Below are 15112 nucleotides of genomic sequence, written 5' to 3'. Positions count from 1 at the left end.
TCTTTGAAAATTACTATGCGAATAGATCTTAAGGTTCTTATCACAAGGGAAAAAAATTCTTTACTGTGACAGGTATTAACTTAGACTTATTGTGGTTATCATTTCTCAACATATACAAATATTGAATCAAACATTAAAACTCTCATAATGTTGTGTATCAGTTATACCTCAATAAAAAAAAAACTAATGATGCTAAGCAGGGGTCTATAAACTTTTTCTGTAAAAGGTCAGTTAGTAAATATTTGAGGCTTTGTGGTCCATGCAGTCTGTATTGTAACTATTTAACTCTGCCACTGTAGTGTGAAAGCAGCCATAGACCATATGTAAATGAAAGAGTGTGGCTGTGCTCTAATAAAACTTTATTTTCAAAAATACCTGGGAGGGTGCTCGTGTGGTTCAGTCAGTTAAGCATCTGACTTCGGGTCGGGTGTGATCTCATGGTTTGTGAGTTCAAGCTCTGCATTGGGCTCTCAGCACAGAACCCACTTTGCACCCTTTCCCTCTCTCTCTCCGCCCTTCCCTCTTATTTTTCTCTCTCAAAAATAAAATTTAAAAAAACCATAAAAAAATATATCTAGCAAGTTATATATGGCTCATAGGCCATAGTCTGCTAATTCCTAATGTAAAGGACATAGCCCAGAACCATTCCTTACATAGTAAAATCTTAATAAATATAATACTAATAATGATAGTAAAGAAGGTAACATTTATTCCTTTACTATTTTATTACAGTAGCAATTGAGTAATTCATATATGAAAGTAAATACATTAAATTATTGACCTTTAAAAATATTTTAATTTTAAGCTTACCAATAATTTTTTGGATAATTTTTTGTTGTGGGACACTGTCTTATGCATTGTAAGACGTTTAGCAACATTATTGGCCTTTACCCTTAGAGGTACCACTCCCACCACAGCATAACCCTACAAACAAAAATGTCTGCAGACATTACCAAATGTCCCCTGGTTGAGAGAAAGGGGATAAAATTGTCCCCAAGTTGACACCAAGTTGAGAGAAATACTTTCTTTAAAATTTTCAGTTAAGATCATAGCTATGCCTTCTTTTAAAGATTTAGAAAAGAGTACAGAACTATTTTAGAATCGTATATCCTCTACTTACCCACTATGTAACTTTAGGAAAATTGTTTTGTCTCACTATTTTTCATTAATAAAATGAAGGGTGATAATAACCTATATCATGGGATTGTTAAAAGCATTAAATGGGAGAACCTTTCCACTTATTTTTTATTAATGTTTATTTATTTTGACAGAAAAAGAGCACAAGCAGGGGAGGGGCAGAGAGAAAGAGAAAGGGAGAGAGAGAAAAATCCCAAGCAGGCTTCACACTGTCAACGCAAAGCCTGACACAGGGCTCGAACTCATGAACCGTGAGATCCTGACCTGAACTGAAGGCAGACGCTTAACTGACTGGGCCACCCAGGTGCCCCAAATGAGAGAACCTTTGAAAGGCATCTAGCAGAGTATCTGATAATGAACATTTAGCAAATATAGCTTCTCCAACTAGTTCTCTAATCTTTAATATTGTCATATCCAGCTTATAAGTAACTAGTACAGTGCTTGCCATGCCATAAACACCCCTAAATTAGTTCAGTCTTTCTAGCTACCTATCAGGAATTCAATCAGATTTTCTAATGTATTGCCAAAGGTCCCGAAGAACATATTTTTATAAAACCATGTATACAGATGTTCTAATTTCTGTATCTTGACTTTTTCCAATAAGGAATATCTTGTACCAGAATTATCAAGTGAAGTGCGATCTTTTTGGTCCAAAGCTGCTAACCTCTTTGAGTCTGAGGGGGCGAAAGTAATTGAAGTGTCCCTGCCCCACACCAGTTATTCAATTGTCTGCTACCATGTATTGTGTACATCAGAAGTGGCATCAAATATGGCAAGATTTGACGGGCTAGAATATGGTAAGATGGCTGTGTCTGGGTTTTTTAAAATAGTTGCCTCAAATATTTGACAGTTTTACTTGTAGGGATAAGAAACTTATTCCCCGAGATAATGTTAATGATTTAGACAAGTAAACCAGTGAATCCTCTTGCCTTTGTCATTTAACCTTCTGCTTACCGTATTCCTTGTACATATCTCCGTATGTTTGGCTTCCCTCTCTGAACTGTGGATATTTTAAAGAAACAGTATCTTATCTTTGTATTCTCAGTCTATCAAATGTAGTGCCTGGCACATGGCAGGAGTTCAGTAGTTGGATGGATGGATGGATGAGGGAGTGAACAAATGTTTCCCTGTTGGTTATTTTCTCCTCTCGACTTGATCCCTGACTGGTTAGGCACAAGGCAGATAAAGAAGAGCCACTAAGGACGGTCTTCCAAAAGTTTAGTATTGGTCACAAATGTGAATCTACGCTTGCTTTTCAGCCAGAACTTGACTTCCTTTTCAAGTGATGTTTACCTCTGTTTTGTTTTCAGGTCACAGGTGTGACATTGATGTGTCTACTGAAGCCATGTATGCTGCAACCAGGCGAGAAGGGTTTAATGATGTGGTGAGAGGAAGGATTCTTGCAGGAAACTTTTTCTTACTAAAAGAGTAAGTAATTAAGAATTTCCTCCATTCTTGAAAACTCAGGAGTAAACTCATAATATGTCTATCAGGTATTACAAGTTGAGATATGCGCTAAAGAAGCAAAATTCTTATGCTTTGAATTAGAAATCACAGTTAAAGGCCTGCTTATAGTACTTTTGGTTCCTGGTTATTCAAACGCAAAAAAAAAACATTGACACTTTAGCTAAATGATTAGTACAAAACTAGGTAGGAAGCCCTAAAGAATTTTAGCTTCATTAAATGTCCCCTGACTATTATTGCCACCTTGGCTTATTGTTGTTAGACACTTAAACAGGAAGTTACATTGGTATATCTCGAAAAATTGAGTAAATCAACTTGGTTTTCCCTTACATTATGTATCTCTTTGCTCCAAGAAAGAATTCTAAATTACTGGGGCTCCTACTGAGATTGTCTTCAATATAAGTTTATTCATCATCTCATAAATAGGATTCATCTTGCATACCACCAAGTCTGTCTATAAGAGGACACTTTCTTGTGAAAAAACAAGAATGATTGTTGTAATAAATACTTCTAGAGTTTTTCTACATGCCCTTAAGAACAGAAAGCATTTTGTTGTCTATGTATCCCTTCAGGGCCTATGCTTAGGATTACTTTTTCCAAAAATATTATTTGAACAGCCATGATGAAAAACAGTATGGAAGTCTCCCAAAAAATTAAAAATAGAACTACCAGATGATTCAGCAATCCTACTTCTGAGTGTGAATCCAAAGGAAATGAAATCACTCAGAGGAAATGAAATGCCTCAGAGCATTATTCACAATAGCTAAGACATGGAACTAACCTAAGTGTCCATCATCAGAAGGATGGATAAAAAAAATATGTGGTGTGTTTATATCCAATGGAGTATTATTTAGCCATTAAAAAGAAGGAAAACTTGCCATTTGTGACAACATGGGTGTATGGTGAGGTCATTATCCTAAGTGAAACAAGTCAGAGAAAGACAAATACTATATGATCTCACATATACATAGAATCTAAAAAAAAAAGCCAAACTCCTAGAAACAGAAAGTAGAATTGTGGTTGCCTGGGTCTGGGCCTAGGGGAAATGGGGAGATGTTAGTCAAGGGTACAAACTTGAAGTGATAAGATTAATAAGTTCCGGGGATATAATAACACAGCATAGTTATTATAGTTAACAGTACTGTATTATGTCTTTGAAAATTGCTAAGAGAATAGATCTTAGATGTTATTACCACACACACACACACACACACACACACACACGTTGTAATTATGTAAGGTGATAGATGTGTTAACTAACCTTATTGTGGAAATCATTTCACAATATATACATATATCCAACTATCATATTGTACACCTTAAAAATACATAATTTTAATATGTCAACTACATCTCAAATAAAGCTGAAAACAAAAAAAAACCTAAAGATGTTTGATTATGTTCCATGTTAAAAGACCCTTTTCCTGCAAATCAAAACTACAATGTGATATTACCTCACAGTTATCAGAATGGATAAAATACAAGAGACAACAGCTGTTGGTGAGGATGTAGAGAAAAAAGAACCCTCTTACCCCATTGCTGGGAGTGCAAACTGATGCAGCCACTCTGGAAAACAGTATGGAGTTTGCTCAAAAAGTTAAAAATAGAACTACCCTACTATCCAGCAATTGTACTACTAGGTATTTACCCAAAGAATACTGAAATACTAATTCAAAAGGATACACATCCCCCTATGTTTACAGCAGTGCTATTTACAATAGCCAAGATATGGAAGCAGCTCAAGTTTCCATCAGTTGATAAATGGATAAGGAAGATGTGATACACACACACACAACACACACACACACACACACACACACACCGTGGAATATTATTTAGTTATAAAAAATAATGAAATCTTGCCATTTGCCACAAGATAGATGGAGTTAGAGAGTATAATGTTATGTGAAAATCAGTCAGAGAAAGCCAAATACCCTATGATTTCACTCTTATGTGGAATTTAAGAAACAAAACAAATGAGCAAGGGTGGGGGGAAAGATAGACAAACCAAGAAACAGATTCTTAATTATAGAAAATGAACTGATGGTTACCAGAGGGAGGTAAGTGGAGTGATGGATAAATTAGGTGATGGGGATTAAAGAGTGCACTTGTCGTGATGAGCATCAGGTGATTTATGTAAGTGTTGAATCACTGTATTGTACACCTGAAATTAATATAATACTGTATGGTAATTAACTGGAATTAAAATAAAAACTTAAAAAAAACACAAAAATAAAAGACTCTTTTCCATATTGACCAGATGATTGTAATGATTTGGGAGTAGGAAAAGAAAGTGAAATACTGCTGAGAATTTTTCTAAGCAAAGACTTTTATGAAGCTGAAGATGTTACATTTGGCACTAACTGATGAGACTCAAATTGTAAATCTCAGGGCACAAGTTGATAGACTGTATAGATCACTGTAACAGCATGAAAAGAAACTGATGGAGAGGAGTCTGAAAGCTTCTTCCATGGTCACCAGTTGGGACAAAAGGATGTGAGAATTTCTGCTGGTATCCCTGTCTTTTGAGTTCAGGCATTTAAGTCACCTTTTTTGTTTTGAGGGGTTTTGTTTGCTTGTTCATTTGTTTTGTGAGGGAAAGATGGACATGAGTGATAGGAAAAATGGAATTTGGGTGTACTTTTTTTAATCTTTAAAAGTCAGTTTATGTGCCAGGAACTATAACAATTCCTAACATTTTTTTTTTTTTTCTTCATGTGGTAACTCAGTTTACAGTTTTGTCATTCTTCTACTACCTTGTGTTCAAAATCACACATTTATTGAATTAGGAATCCATGGTTTATTTTTAATGAAAATAATTATTTACATTTGAACCCCATTTAAATCTGCTTTTCTTTTCTATTTGTCTTCAAATTGTCCTGTTCTTTTAACCTCTTTTCCTGCCTTCTTTTATTTTTCTTTAAGTAATAACTTTTTTCTCAAAGAGATTTAAAACAAGGAAAAAAAGAGTCATTGATATTTGCCAAATATTTACTATTTCTGGTGTTTTTTATTCCTTTGTGTGGATCCAAATATCCATCTGATGTAATTTTCTTTCTGCCTAAAGAACCTTAATATTTCTTGTAGTACAATCCTGCTAGCAAGGAGTTCTTTCAGCTTTTGTTTATATGTAAAAGTCTTTACTTTACCTTTAATTTTGATAGATATTTTCTCTGAGTATAAAATTCTAGATTGATAGTTTTTCTTTCAGTACCTAAAAGATCTTGTTCTGTTGTCTCTTGACTTGCATAGTTTCTCAGAAGTCTGTAGTCAGTCTTATCTTTGTTCCTTTGTGTATAACCTTTTCCCCTCCTACCTGTGGGTGATTTTATCATTAGTTTTCAGGAATTTGACTGTGATGTCCCTTGGTGTGGTTTTCTGCATATTTCTTCTTGTTTAGGGGTTTGTTTAGCTTCTTGGATCAGCTTCTTGGGTTTATAGTTTTAATCAAACTTGGAAAAATTTTGGCCATTATATGTTAAAATATTTTTTCTGCTCTCCCCCTTTTCTGGGACTCCATTTATATGTGTGTTAATTTGTTTGACATCATCCAAGAGCACTAATGGCTCCATCCTAGTTTCTTTCTCTCTTTTTTAGTCTTTGCGCTTCTTTTTGTTTTTTTGTTTTTTTATTTTTTAAAAAGTGTTTATTTTGAGAGAGAGTGTGTGTTGGAAGGGCAGAGGTGGGGGACAGAGACAGAGGATCTGAAGCTGGCTCTGCACTGACAGCAGAGAGCCTGACACAGGGCTTGAACTCATGAACCCTGAGATCATGACCTGAACTGAAGTCTGATGTTTAACCAACTGAGCCACCCAGGCACCCCAGCATGCTTCTTTTTGTATAGTTTCTATTCATATCTTCAGAATCACTGATCATCTGCTGTCACATCCAGTGTTGTTTTTATATTTTGTATTTTTCATTCCTAGAACTTCCAAGTAGGTTTTATTTCTTCAATTCCTTCATCATTTCATGTTTTCTTCTATCTTCTTGAACATATGAACATATTTACAGTAGCTGCTTTAATGTTCTCATCTGCTAATTCCAACATTTCTGTCATTTCTGGATGTCTTTATATTGATTGCTTTTTACCCCCTAGTTTTTGGGTCTTATTTTCTGCTTTTTAGCATGACTGGGCATTGTGACTTTTACCTTGTCATTTGCTGGATTTTTGTTGTATTCCTTTAAACAGTGTTGGGCTTTGTTCTGGGATGTAGTTATTTCGAATCTGTTGGATCCTTTCAGGACTTCCTTTTAAAAATGCTTTGCTAGGATGAGTCCAAAATGGCCTTTAGTTTAGGTTAATTTACCTCTACTGTAGGCAATACCCTTGAAGCTTCTGCCAGATGCCTCATGTATTATGAAGTCTTTCCACTTTGGCTCTTAGGAACACACACTATTTCTAGCCCTATATGAGCTCTTGGAATTGTTTGATTTTTCAGTGGTTCTTTCCCCAGCTTGAGAATTTCATCTCCTACAAGCACAGATCAGTACTCAGCCTAAGACTGGAGGGCTCACTGCAGATCTCTTGAGCCCTCTCTGTGTGCTACTTTTCCTATTCAGTACTCTTCCCTACACGTTCCAGTTGTCTTGGCCTCCCTGAACTTCCAATCTTGGTCTCTTTAACTTTCTGACAACTGCCCCCTGAAACTTGCATAGGTTCCTCCCGTTTGAACTGAAGCCTGCAAACTGCCTCCAGGCAGTTCTGAACTCCCTCTCTTGAATGCCTGTTGTGTAGTATCTGAAAATGGTTGCTTTATTTTGCCTAGTTTTCTTTCTTTTTTAATTTTTTTTTAACGTTTATCATTTTTTGATAGACACAGAGCATGAGCAGGGGAGGGGCAGAGAGAGAGAGGGAGACACAGAATCTGAAGCCAGCTCCAGGCTCTGAGCTGTCAGCACAGAACCCCACACAGGGTTCAAACTCATGAGCCGTGAGATCATGACCTGAGTTGAAAGTGGATTAGGGTCTATTTCTAGACCCTAATATTTATAAATATAATCCCCCCCCCACAAATGTTGGGATCCTCAATTTTTAAAAACTTGTGGTTTTTTTTAATGTTTATTTATTTTTGAGAGAGAGAGAGAGACAGAGACAGAGCATGAGTGGGGGAGGGGCAGAGAGAGAGTGAGACACAGAATCCGAAGCAGGCTCCAGGCTCTGAGCTGTCAGCACAGAGCCCGACGCGGGGCTAGAACTCATGGACCGTGAGATCATGACGTGAGCTGAAGTCAGATGCTAACCAACTGAGCCACCCAGGTGCCCCTTGCCTAGTTTTCTAATTGTTTATTATGGCAGGGTAAATTGTATCCCTGTTACTCTATCATTAATGGAAGCAGAAGTTCTGCTTTTGAACCATATTTAAAGTAGGAAAAAGTTTAATAGAAAACAAAAAATGTTTTATAAAATTGAGGTTTGGGGGATGCTATTAATGACATTATTTAAGCCATCAAGTGTTATTATTGTACAAATTATAGGTGATACTTGCATTTATCTCCCTATAGACCCTGTGGTCCAGTGATAGTAAGGGCATTTGATATTTCTATAGGATTGGTTTTTTAAAAAATTTTTTTAACATTTTTATTTATTTTTGAGAGAGAGAGTGTGAGCAGGGGAGGGGCAGAGAGAGAGACATAGAATCTGAAGCAGGCTCCAGGCTATGAGCTGTCAGTACAGAGCCCAACGTGGGGCTCAAACCCACCAACTGTGAGATTATGACCTGAGCCGAAGTCGCATGCTCAACTGACTGAGCCACCCAGGTGCCCCTATAGGATTCTTATAGCACATTTTTGTCTTTATTGTATTTGGTCCTCAGTAAGACTGGAGTAGTTGTATACATTTTTACAGGTGAGAAAACTGAAGTTTAAAAATGGTACTTTTGCCAGCCTTTCTTAATTCACTTCAGGAGGATCTAAAGAGTGCTTTATTTTTCCCTTTCTTTGCATGATTGACTAGTAGTCACTTTTGTAGCTGGCTAATTCTTAATCTTTTCAGTAGAGTAAGCATCTTTTCATGAATTTCAGATTCCCATTCTGGGGGGTGTTCCTCTCCATAAAATACAGAATTGCAGACACTCCAGTTTATCTTTCCAGAGCCTGTCTCCTTGTGTCTAATTATGATGGCATATTAGAATTTTGAAAAATTTCAAATTCTTATAATAATCAGTTATCATTATACTACAGGTGAAATAAGACATTTTAATGAAGGGAAAATTCAAATAAGCCTCCAAAGACCTAAGTTCTGGTCTTTCCTTTACCACCACCAATCCATGTGATCTTTGGAAAAGTCATCTGACTGCTACGCACTTGATTTTTTTTTGTTTTCACCTGAAAATAAATGTTCTCGTTTAATGATGTCCATGGAAGTGTTAATATTTTGTGATTAGATGTGTAGAATTGTATCTAGCAGTGAATTCTGATTAAGCTCCTGATACAGATTTTTAGAATAACAGCACACTTGAACAAAAATCATTTTTGTGTGTTGTTAGGGATCTCAGTGGTGCCTGCTTATAAAGGTCAAGAATCCAGTCACTGTTTAACGAACCTTATACATGAAAATTGATTCAAAGAAATAGCAAAAAAAAAATCCTTAAAATATCATCTATTCTTTTTCCACAGAAACTATGCAAATTATTTCATCAAAGCACAGAAAGTGAGACGGCTCATTGCTAATGATTTTGTGAATGTTTTTAACTCTGGAGTGGATGTCTTGCTGACCCCCACCACCTTGAGTGAGGCGGTGCCATACCTGGAGTTCATTAAAGAGGACAACAGGACGCGAAGCGCCCAGGATGATATTTTTACACAGGCTGTAAATATGGCAGGTGAGGATCCTTTAGGAATGTTCTGGTTTTCTTTAAGTTTTTAGACTGGCATCTGGTCTTTAACTTAGATTCTAACTACATTGTTCTCTGAAGGCAACAGCTTGTCCTTCTAGAATGTTTAGGGGTGCATGTATGTGTGTATGTGTGTGGTGTGTGTAATGTTTAGGCATGCATGCACTTGCACCCACCATGCACACGCATATTCAGAATCAGTCCCCTTAATAGCATAATTTTAACTTTACTTTGGAAATTTTCAAACCTGCGGAAAAGTTGAAAGAATGGTATAATGAGTACCCATATGTCCTTTGCCTGGATTCATTCATTTTGCCTCATTTAATTTCTCCTTCCTCTCTTTCTCTCTGTACACACACACACACACACACACACACACACTTTTTTTTAGCTGAATAATTTGAAAGAAAGTTTCAACATCATGATACTTCACCCCTAAATACTTTAGCATAAATCTTCTAAAAATACAAACATTCTCCTGCATAACCACAATTTCGTTATCATATCTAGGAAAACTAACATGAATATAATAATATTCCAAACAGTCCATATTTACATTTTCTCAATTGTACCAAAAATGTCTTTTATAAAATTGTTTTTTCCCCTGATATATTACATTTGCTTATCTAGCAAATGTAATCTAAAACAATCTAGAACAATCCCCTAGTTCTCTATGTTTTTGGTGGGTTTTTTTTGTTGTTGTTGTTTTTTAGGGCTACATCAGACAGTGTTATAATTTTTGTTTTAGTCATCAAACATAATGTAGAAAACTCAAGAAAAGGAAAGCCTGTTCTATTTCCCCATACTTTTATCTACTATGTTCATTTCTCACTGGCATATAGAGTCTTTATTTTATCATATCCTTTTTGTTTAAATTCCTTTAGCTCTTCTAGGGTAGGTCTGCTGGCAACTAATTCTCTTCACTTTCTTTCTAAGAATGTCTTGGTTTCCTTTCATGTTTAAAGGTTATGTTCACTGGATATAGGATTTGGGGTTGACATTTCTTTAGCACTTAAAAAATGTTATGCTACTTTCTTCTGGTCTGCATAGTTTCTGATAAGAAATCCCCCACCTTCTAAATTTTTTTTTTAATTGACATTGACTGTTTTTGAAGAGTCTAGTGCACTTGCCCTATAGTATGTCCCATCCATAATCTGGTTTTGTCAGATTGCTTCCTCATGATTCGGTTGAGTCAAACAACTGTTGCAGAAATACTATATACTCTTCATGTCAGGAAACAGTTCATGTCAGTTTGTTCCACTTTTAGAGACTTTAAGTTGATCCCTTGGTTAAGGAGAAAATTGCCAGATGTTTTCCTTGTAAAGTACATTGTTCCTTTTATCAATTATAACCAGTTGGGGAGCTGATACTTTGAGATTGTGTGAACATCCTATTCCCCAACAATCTTTTTTTTTTTTTTAAGTTTATTTATTTTGAGAGAGAAAGCGAGCAAGCATGAGCAGGGGAGGGGCAGAGAGAGAGAATCCCAAGCAGGCTCAATGCACGAAGCCCCATGGGGGCCTCAATCTCACGAACCACTCATGACCTGAGCCAAAATTAAGAGTCAGCACTTAACCGACTGAGCCACCCAGGTGCCCCAGTAATGTTGAACCCAGTTTTAGATCTGTTGATGATCCTTGCCTAAATTATTTCTTAGAGAATTACAAAATGTTGATTTTTCTGTTTCTATATATATTAGCTGGCAGTCTTCTCTAAGGAATAGCTTTCCCTTTTTTTCAATTCAATGTATTGTAAACAGTTACTGTCATTATGGGTTTTGATGTTCAAATTGTCCCAAATTTGGCCAACAAGAGCCCTTTCAAATTGCATATATCCTTTAGACCTATCCCCATTAATTTCTAAAAACTTCCTTATTTTATGGCATAACAAGATATCCCAGGATCTTTTACTTTCTCTGCCCCAAACCTGGAATTAAAACTACCCTGAGCTACCATTTCTCATATAACAAATTGGCCAAAATTCAAAAGTTCAACAACATACTCGATCGGTAAGGCTGTCAGGGAAAAAGCATTTTGCCAATGGGAGTTCAAAATAATACAACTTTTTTGGAGGGGAATTTGGCAATGTCTAATTACATATGCATTTATCACTTGATGAAACAATCCCTTTTCATCTGAGAAACTTTCAAGAATACTAAAAAACATGTACACAAGGTAATTCACTAGGGCATGGTATGAAATAGCTGAATACTGAAAACAACCCAGATGCCCAATCACTGAAGATAGGTGAATAAATTATGGCACAAACCACATAATGGAGTGCTATGCAGCTATAAAAAAGGAATGAAGGAAGTCTTTGTGACCTGATACACAGTGATTTCCAAGATAGACACACACACACACACACACACACACACTCACACACATATATACATATATATATTTTTTTTTAATGTGTATTTTTGAGAGAGAGAGCACATGTGTGTGAGCAGGGGAAGGGCAGAGAGAGAGGGGGACTGAGGATCCAAAGCCAGCTCTGCATTGACAGCAGAGAACCTGATGTGGGGCTCAAACTCACGAACCAGAAGATCATGACCCAAGCTGAAGTCAGATGCTTAACCAACTGAGCCACTCAGGCGCCCCTCTGAGATATATTGTTAAGTGAGCAAAGGAAGGTACAGAAGCACGTATATCATACAATTTTTGTTATTTTTTTAACCTCATCTGTCTTGTACCTACGAGCACTGGGAAGCAGAAGTCTCCACTTCTTACAATGAAGAATTAATCAATTCGTGGGTTTCCTTGTTTTCTTCAGGATTGCCAGCGGTGAGTGTCCCTGTGGCGCTCTCAAACCAAGGGTTGCCAGTAGGACTACAGTTTATCGGACGTGCGTTTTGTGACCAGCAGCTTCTTACAGTTGCCAAGTGGTTTGAAAAACAAGTACAGTTTCCTGTTATTCATCTTCAAGAGCTAATGGATGATTGCTCATCAGTCTTTGAAATTGAAAAGTTAGCTTCTGTTTCTCTAAAACAGTAGTGATACATATAGCATACAAATTAAAATAACTTGAAAATTTTGTAGTCTAGAGAAGTCAGATGATCTTGCTAAATTCCTATAATTTGGTTCATTGTCAACAGTCATTCCTTGGACTCACTTCTTAAAATTCTTGTGATGTAGTTAATTAATTATAAATCATCTGTCAGCATTTATTAAGTATCCACTAAGTGTAAAGTACAGGATTTCTACATTAACACAAGATACATGTTCCTGAAAAATGATGCATTCTGAAAAAATGTTCATTAATAAGAACAGAGCTTAGAGTAAAAGTAAGCTTAGGGATAAACCTCTCAAAACTTGTACATCTTTGTAACCAAAGTGCTGATAAAAACTGTAATTTGTACCTCCAGAGACAGCCTGAACAGCCAGGCAGACAGGTAGTTGAACATGTGGTGGAGGCTGTCCCAGGAGATGTTAAAAATGCACAAAACAATAAAATGGGAGTATTTGCTTCTGAATTCTGAACAAAGGAGGTACAAGAGGAGCTCTGAGCACTGGAGGAAGTGTAACCTGCTGGGGCCCAGAGTCATACAGGACTGGGGGCATGCCTCTCTGGGGAAAACCACAGGTGCAGACACTCTTTATTTCTCTAAAAATAGAGCTGCAATGACTGAGAACTTTCTCCTTTTTTGCTGAAGGTGAAAATTTTACTTCTGCTCTCCCAGAACCCCATGCCAAGGAACCAGAACAACTCCACGTTGTACTGACTTCATTTTTCTATTTAACCAATCACAAATGAGCTCATTGGTGTCACAGAAATATTTGTTGTAACCTTGAGAGACCATCTTGGACTTGAAACTTGGTCGTGGATCATGACTTTAGTGGGAAACTTTCAAGATACACAAGAAATACCCAATATGAAAAACTTGTGGATAATTTGGTGAGGATGCCAAAGAGAGGAGGCCCATAGCCTCCTCCTTTACCCCAGATTCTCTGTTCCTTATGGTTTCCTTGCCCTCTTGGCTTTCTTTACAGGTGTTCTCTATTTTGAGTCCCTTGAACCCAAAGAGACATTAATGAGAATCTGTATTCAAAAATTGGGAAAATATTTATGAAAATCATAGATTTACCTGGTATAGTTTCATCATTGGATTTGTCTTTGCCAGAACACCATTGTCATCTCGTGTTGATCAGGTCTTCTAATTTGTCATTTGTATGTTACTATACATATATGTCAGAAGCTGAATTATTTTTTAATAAATTCACTTTGTTTAGTAAGGAAGAAATCTTTTCTAAATATGAATTATATGAGGGGGAAATGTAAGTGGCAGAACTTTCTGCAGAGTTACTGGAGTGTTGGCATGGTAGAAAGTTAACCTGCCTGTTACCTTTTCATTAATAGTTTTCTCTCCTCCCAGGATCCTTCCATTTCCAAATACTCAATTGGACAAACTTTATATAAAAGCCTTCGGTGCCAGGCCCACTAGTTTTCTTACAAATCTTGATTCTGAATCCCTGAAAGAGGAAGAAATTCACGAGAGACAACTGCATTATTTTATAAGAGGGAAATCCATCTTAGCTGAAGGAGCTAATATGATGTAAAAAGCAAGCAAATAATAAATCCTTGCCCTAGTCTTTTTTCAATGTGTGTATAATTTGAAATAACTTTTTTTTCAAAGAATATTTATACAGTTTCTCCTATTCCTATCTCTCTTATTCGTGTATCTCTGCTTGAGCTGCACTAATGATGTGAATCCTGAAATAAGGAAGTGAAACGTTGAGTGTTCTCACATAATTATACCCAACTAGCATGAAATAATACCTAATTTGTTTTTCTTTCTCCTCCATCTTTACCCTAAATCTAGGAGATCTCATTTTACCAAATCACTGTCTGGGAATTTAAGTGGGAAATGGTTTCTGTATCCCAGCTAATTAAACCCTGAAATTGTTAGCAGCAAAGCAATTCCGAAAGGCAAAGGTGGCTACAAGTGTAAGATGAGTTCCCTGATCAAACACAGCAAAAGAACAGTTAGATTCAACAACAGAAGCATCGCTAGAGTGAAAAAATGTGATGAGATCACAAAACCTGGCACCCCAACGCCACCAAGAGCCCAGGGAGCAAGTGGGAAAGTCGCATTCCCAAGAAAATCACTTGAAACCAGGGAGGCAGAATGTTCTCTTTGGCCATTTGCTACCAGGTCATCAGGAACACAGAGGACCTTGAGCCAGCTAGAAAAGAGCATGGTTTGGAAGAGGAGCTTCTAAGAATGACAAAAAAGAAAAAAAGAATGGTGACTCCCATTAGGAAATCACCTGTACCTTCTAATGGAGAGAAGAAATACCTTTAGGATTTTAGACTGAAGGACAGTGAAGAGAGCTGGTATAGCTCAGGGATCCTGCAGACTGTGTCATACCCTGTACCAGTCAAGGACAGGAGCAAGCTAATGGAATTTCCACCATAACTTTCATTCATTAACTACTTTTAACTCCCTCTCTTTCCGCAAACATCTGATTATCTATACCGAGGCTAAATAGGTACTGACTGTGCAAGCCTAGGCTAAAATTTGTTCATTGTGGTAAGAAGCACCAGAGAACAGTTTAAAGCAGGTTTTCCTCAGTTATTTCATAACTCAAGCAGCATGTACACTAAAACATAAACCTGAAAATTTAATAAAGTCAAATAACATGAGAAAAACCCAGCCAACATTAAATAAAAGTAAT

General features: G+C 36.8%; 2 protein-coding genes across 4 annotated transcripts in view; one reads left to right on the top strand and one right to left on the bottom strand.

Annotated features, from left to right (window-relative positions):
• Positions 1-14035, top strand: part of QRSL1 (glutaminyl-tRNA amidotransferase subunit QRSL1) — a 31552-nt gene extending 17517 nt beyond the window's left edge. For all 3 annotated transcript variants that reach the window (XM_019443001.2, XM_019443000.2, XM_053904610.1), the window contains 4 exons: positions 1742-1934; positions 2448-2565; positions 9217-9422; positions 12210-14035. In XM_019443001.2, the coding sequence (XP_019298546.2) occupies positions 1742-1934; positions 2448-2565; positions 9217-9422; positions 12210-12430 (738 nt within the window). In that variant the 3' untranslated portion in view covers positions 12431-14035. The remainder of the gene's footprint in view (positions 1-1741; positions 1935-2447; positions 2566-9216; positions 9423-12209) is intronic.
• The window catches only part of RTN4IP1 (reticulon 4 interacting protein 1), a 150352-nt gene that overhangs the window by 66038 nt on the left and 69202 nt on the right, over positions 1-15112 (bottom strand). The gene's annotated exons all lie outside the window — the stretch shown is intronic.

This window comes from Panthera pardus, unplaced genomic scaffold (assembly GCF_024362965.1).
Source record: "Panthera pardus isolate Hobbes unplaced genomic scaffold, ASM2436296v1 HiC_scaffold_17, whole genome shotgun sequence".
In the NCBI taxonomy this organism is placed as follows: Eukaryota; Metazoa; Chordata; class Mammalia; order Carnivora; family Felidae; genus Panthera; species Panthera pardus.
Note: the sequence above shows the minus strand (reverse complement) of the source record. Positions and strands in the feature narration are given on the sequence as shown.